The 5,818-nt window shown below is 41.6% G+C and overlaps 1 protein-coding gene across 2 annotated transcripts; it reads left to right on the top strand.

Moving 5' to 3' along the window:
- Positions 1–980: 980 nt before the first annotated feature.
- On the top strand, positions 981–5,421 carry GADD45A (growth arrest and DNA damage inducible alpha). Of its 2 annotated transcripts, none has more exons than XM_048498941.1 (4): positions 981–1,356; positions 1,989–2,090; positions 2,757–2,976; positions 4,723–5,421. In XM_048498941.1, the coding sequence occupies exons 1-4, from the start codon at positions 1,313–1,315 to the stop codon at positions 4,834–4,836; spliced, it is 480 nt and encodes a 159-aa protein (XP_048354898.1). In that variant the 5' UTR covers positions 981–1,312; the 3' UTR covers positions 4,837–5,421. The 2 variants fall into 2 exon arrangements, with proteins under 2 accessions (XP_048354898.1, XP_048354899.1); XM_048498942.1 differs by lacking the exon at positions 981–1,356 and adding an exon at positions 1,393–1,631.
- Positions 5,422–5,818: the final 397 nt, after the last annotated feature.

The raw sequence follows: 5,818 nt of genomic DNA, 5'->3' as shown, positions 1-5,818 counted from the left end.
TTTAGCAGGATGTTAATAGCTCATTGGTAAGATTTAAGTTGCAAACAGGACAATACCTTTGTGAAAGGCTGATGGGCATAAATCTGTCAAGGAAACAAAACAAAATTATGGCATGGATGTCAAAGCAGTGAACAGTGTCAATTGGCACACTGAGGAAGGATACAAGCTGGGTCGATTTGTCCCATTTTTTAAATTGAAACATACTTCAGAAACTGCAGCTCAAACCTTACTTTTTCAGAAGTGTCAAACACTTGCTAAAAAGGATCGTTGCCCTGAAATTAATGTCCAGAGCCAGATGCCTCATTAAAAGCAAGCCATAAGTGTGACCTAAAATCATAAGTAATTGCAGTTGAGAAGTGGCGCCTGTGTTCAAATACCTGCAAGGCTTCTCCTTAAAAAGCGCCCATAAAATCCTCTCACGTGTGTGGTCCCAACCCACAGCGTCCTTGAGAGCCCATAAAGACCGCCATGGGAAGCTCCAGCACATGGCGACCCCAGGTTCCCGACAGCGTTAAAATTCACTGCTACTCCCCTACGGCTTTTCCAACGTGCTTACTAAGAGTGATTTATTGTAAAAGCACGATCTGAAAAAGCATTAGGCCTGCAAACAGAAGCTTACGGTCAACTACTCCAACGCCCCCCCCCCCTCCAAAAAAACAAAGAGGAGGGAAAATGTGCTCTACAAAAATAAATGAAACAAGAGACAGAGGGAACCCTCCGCAGCTCACTCTCCCACAGCAAACCCCGCCCCTCCAAAACTTCGCCACCTTCCAATCAGCACTAGAACGAGCAGGGAAAGTTACAGCCCCAGCTTTCCCAACGCTCGCGCCCTCTCTCAGCAGCGGAGCGGAGCGGAGGGGAGGGGAGGGGAGGGGCAGCGGGAGGATCGAGTCGGGCTCATTTGCATGACCCAATGGGGTGGCTGTATGCAAACGAAAGGAGAGACGGTTGGCTAGGGGTTGGCAGGATAACTCCGGCGGAGGAAGCCTTTGTCCCTCAGACTGGTTGCCCGCTGTGCGGAACTGTGGCGCGGAGCAGGCTGCGCTAAAGGGAGCCGCGTGCTCAGGGGCTGCAAGCAAAGGAATGTGAACGGCTGGGATAGGAGCGGAGTGGCGTGGATCCTGCGGACTGATCGAGCCACTCGCACGGCGGTGCAAGTTCGCTTGAGAGCAGCTCCGTGGGCAGAAGCGGAACACGCATACATCCACTTTCTCCAGAAGAAGGGGAGGGGGGAACAGAAGGAGACAAGGGCAGAGCACCCGGTTCCAGTTGCCTCTCCCTTTCCCTCTTTGCAAGGATCTGCTGCTGCAATATGACTCTGGAAGAGCTCGCTGGAGACCATCAGACTTTGGGAAGGTACAAAATGTGACTCCAACTTGGCAGGACTTAGGTTGTGCTGTGGGGAGACAGCGTTGCCTGCAATTCTGAAGCTCACCGCAGAGAGATCTGATAGATTACAGTTCGATCGTACGAGTTGCCGTCCCCAGTTGGCCTGCAGACTGCCACCTCACAGCTGTGGGGGGAGGAGTGGTTGGGGCAAAGTGGAAAACGATGGTGCAAAAAAAAAATGCGTGAAGGGGATCTGAGAAGAGGCGGTGCGGGTGAAAGGAGATCTGCGCGGGTGGGCGTGTATATGTATTTGGGGTGTTGGTGAGGAAGAAATCGGAGTGGTGAAGGAGATGTGAATTGTTCTTGACAGGAGAAAAATCAATACCAATATCAATCTGAAACACCGAGGCGGAAAAAGGATTCCGCTGTGGGTGCATCTGCCAACCACCTTTTCATAAATCCGGTCACTTGGGATTATCGGGTGTGTTCAGTTCAGACCCTCAATGTTGCACCATGAAGAGGTCATGGGTGCTCTTAAGTAGCCACAGAGAAAGTGATGCATGATTTGTGTGCGCGCCCACACCGTTGCTCACTCTTGCCTGGAGTTTGGCTTTTTGTTTGTTAGTTTAACAACCTTACTAGTCTCTCTTGCTTTTCAGCATGGAGAAGGTAGGAGATGCCTTGGAAGAGGTCCTAAGCAAAGCCCTGAGTCAGAGAACCATCACTATTGGAGTATATGAGGCTGCCAAACTGCTCAACGTGTGAGAATTGATTTTGGAACCTTATTGTAGATTGATTAATAATAACTTCCCTGGCACAGCTTCCCTGTTGTGCCTGTTGTCTTGTATGTTTATCTCATTTGTGTTCTGCCTGAGGAGACTCCTATGCACTCAAGATCTGTGTGCTTAAGGTGTGATCTTTACAGCGTGGGGATAGGGTTCAAGAAGGTGCTAATCTGGCTAAACAGTAATGTAAATGTTTGTTCATCTGTAATATGCATGCCATACAAGCGCAGAGTTTCTGTATGTACCAGATTTCAGAAGAATGTCTATCCCTTTTACCCAGAATGCTAGAGTTCTAAGCACCCAGTGACAGTTGACACAATGGGAACTGCTGACCCGCAGTTTTGAAAATGTGCCCTTCAGTTAAATGCCCAAATGTAATCAATTAAAACAAAACAAAAACTTGTCAATTGAATCAGAGTATTAGCTGCTGTACACATGAAACATCAATCAATCAGATGGGTGTGAAGGATCAGCCATATCCAGTAAAATGCACCTGTACTTCATTTTGTGCATAGCCAGAATTATTCGCTACATTTGTATGTCCTGTGCTTTTAGTTCCTGTTTTGTCCCTTTTCTATTGTAAAATGGATGGTTGTTTGTGGGACTGTGACTGACTCAGCCTGCATTGTTTTATCCCTGCAGGGATCCAGATAATGTAGTGCTTTGTCTGCTGGCTGCAGATGAGGAAGACAATCAGGATGTTGCTCTACAAATTCACTTTACCCTGATCCAAGCATTTTGTTGTGAGAATGACATTAACATACTCAGAGTGAGCAATCCAAACCGGCTAGCTGAGTTGCTGCTCTTAGGAGCGAGTGGGGGAGGTGAGCAGCCTGCTGACCTGCACTGCATACTTGTGACGGTAAGTGCCAGTCTTTTTAAACATTTAGCACACTGAACCAGAGTGACCCAGGTGCTACTTTAGATCCTCTCTTGGCTGCAAAAATATCATTTTTAAAAATATAAACTTGAATTGCAAACCTGTCTAAAATCTCCAAGCATCCCCCCAAGAGGAGTTTTTTTGCTTATGCTTGTGGTAGTTTGTTCAGAGTTCTTCCATTGGTGCACTTGGTTTTTTCAGGTTAATGAGGTGGGATTCTGACCTTTAGGCAGCCTTTTCTTCTGCACAAATCACAACACAACTTCTGCTTTGCTCACAGAAATTTTCAAAGCACAGACATGTTCAAACAAGTTCCATCCTGTTGACAACAGGAGAAGACAACTCCATGAGTCACTTTCCTACAGTAACTCCCTGCCTATATTTGTCTTTCCTTATTACTAATTGGCTTAGAGGTCATTATTAGATAGCTCAGTATAACTGTAATGAAAACACTGGTCACTATTACTCAATGCTGAGTTGTTCACAAACTTAAATGTGATTTGTGGGCAGTTGATCACAGTCCAACACACATGATTTTATGTTTTAAGACACATTTCCTGTGCCAGTGTTTTTGGAGTGTTTACTTAAATGCAAAACTAAGTTTTTGCACAGCTTTGCCATTACAAAGAAATGGTTGTCTTATATTTGCATACAAATTAGAGTTATGGCAATATTTTTTGTATGTGTAACATTTTAAGGGGGTCACTTTTCAATTAATACAATATTGTAATATTTTTAAAATCGGAATTATTAAAAATGTGTATAGAAGGGAAATTCAGTTATGCTTTTTTGTTTTGGGGGAAGAAAACATCAGTTGACCACCAAGTGTGAAATTGCAGAAGTGTGAGGTTTATGTTCTGATTTTGCAAACATTCATATGTGGGTTTTTTGGGCTGACTATATAGAGATTTTAAAATTGATAGTTAAGTATTTAAGATTTACTTTCTGCTTAATGGGAGGACATATTTAATACAAACAAAATGGCAATCAAATTGTATTAAGACACTGCTTAAATCTTATCACAAACTGTGCTACAGGCAACCTTCTAAAATAGTCTGAATCATTTGAAGAAATTTGTGTACTGGTCATACTTCTGACTTTTACTCCTCACAAAAAGCATGCTCAATCATCTATGATGTTTTCAGTTGGATAATCTGTAACCTTCACTATATCCTTTACTACTAAAAAGAAGAAATTAATGCAGTAATACACAGTAAAGTCTACTGTGGCAAATACATATTGAAAGCCAGATTTAAAAAATCCTGCAAAAGATGCCCAGTTGCTACAAAACAAAGGGTTCAAGAGTCTTCTTATTTTATACATTTTATGTCCCACATTTCTGCCCTCTTAAGAGCCACCAAAGTTGCTCACAATGTAAAACATACAAGATAGAACCATATTTTAAAACCATTAAGATCCCGCACACTCTCCCTCCAAAACACACATCATTTAAACAATTAAAAACAGAGTTAAAATGCATACAAGACACAAAAACAGCAATTAAAAGATTAGTTAGGAAGGAGGATCACTGAGAAAATGCTAGACAAAACTAACAAGTCTTCACCCATTGGCAAAAGATTGCAATAGAAGTGGACAGACAAATTTCCTTATTGTACAAAGATAGTTCCTAGCTAGGACAACTTGTGGTGTGTATGTATAAGCTTGTTTTATAATCAGCAGAATTTCATTTCATGCTGACAATAGTCCTTTCTCTTCTTTTCTCTGTAGAATCCACATTCTTCTCAATGGAAGGATCCAGCCTTGAGTAAGCTGATCTGTTTTTGCCGGGAAAGTCGTTTCATGGATCAGTGGGTCCCAGTGATCAATCTTCCTGAACGGTGACAGTATATGGACTAAGTTGAACTGGATTTTGAAAAATTTGCACTGAAGTTTAAAATACTTTAGAAGTTTGCTCAGGAAGTAATTTCTCAGCATAACACAAGGATTACAGTAACTGTTATCAAGTGGGTAGGTTAAGGTTGAGCTGTACATTGTGTGAAACTGAAGGAAGTTTGTGCTGTTGGGAAAAGTCAGATCTGAAAGCAGAAGCTGTGTTTGAAGGTGCAATAGGAAGTACATGGAGGAAGTCAGGCCTCTATGAGAAGGTTCTGAAAGGAAGGTGGCAAAATTCCTTTGAAAACACACCAAATGCACTTGGTTAGAGTTGTAAACAAGCAACTTTTTGTTTCCATTTCTAGGTATCTTATAAGCTAAAATGGTTAATAATTTTTAAAACCATTCTATTTAGTTTCTTAGTTTTTATTCTAAGAAACATTAAATTATTTTCTGATATTAATGAAAGATTTATTTATGTTAGGATTTTTAATAGCATTTTACTTGTACCACATGTATTAAAATGTTTTAAGATATGCATTAATAAATTGTTTGAAATTGGACTGTTCACTGAAATAAAAAATTTAAAAGCAACTAAAAGTGGGTGAATTAGCTTTTGTAACACACTTTGTGCAGCACAAAAAGTTGGTTTTTTGGTGACACAGTTCCTAGAAAGCTGGTAGTCGCAAGAGCAGTTCCTGGTTCAAGGTGGCTCCAATTTTTAGCTTTTCAACTTTTGCAAATTTTCTTAACAACATAGTGTTTCATCTGCAAATAAAGGGGCGGGGGGACAGAAATTCTGAGGCGGAAGAGGTGTTACACTTCCTATTTTTACCATTTTTTAAAAAAAGCTGGATGAGTACTATACAGGACTTGAAAAATGAACATTTAAAGAAAATAAACAATGGTGTGGGAAATGAAGGAAGCCATTGTCACTAACAACATCTCAGGAAATAGCCAGAGGTGGTGAGGAGGGTCCTAACCACATTTT

The sequence above is a fragment of the Sphaerodactylus townsendi genome, linkage group LG05 (genome assembly GCF_021028975.2).
Source record: "Sphaerodactylus townsendi isolate TG3544 linkage group LG05, MPM_Stown_v2.3, whole genome shotgun sequence".
In the NCBI taxonomy this organism is placed as follows: domain Eukaryota; kingdom Metazoa; phylum Chordata; class Lepidosauria; order Squamata; family Sphaerodactylidae; genus Sphaerodactylus; species Sphaerodactylus townsendi.
This window is presented reverse-complemented; position numbering and strand designations above follow the sequence as displayed.

Coding starts and splice junctions, on each gene's coding strand:
- GADD45A (XM_048498941.1), top strand. CDS start 1,313: ATGACTCTGGAAGAGCTCGCTGGAGACCATCAGACTTTGGGAAG. Junction 1,357..1,988: donor GACCATCAGACTTTGGGAAG/GTACAAAATGTG, acceptor CTTGCTTTTCAG/CATGGAGAAGGTAGGAGATG. Junction 2,977..4,722: donor TGCACTGCATACTTGTGACG/GTAAGTGCCAGT, acceptor TTTTCTCTGTAG/AATCCACATTCTTCTCAATG.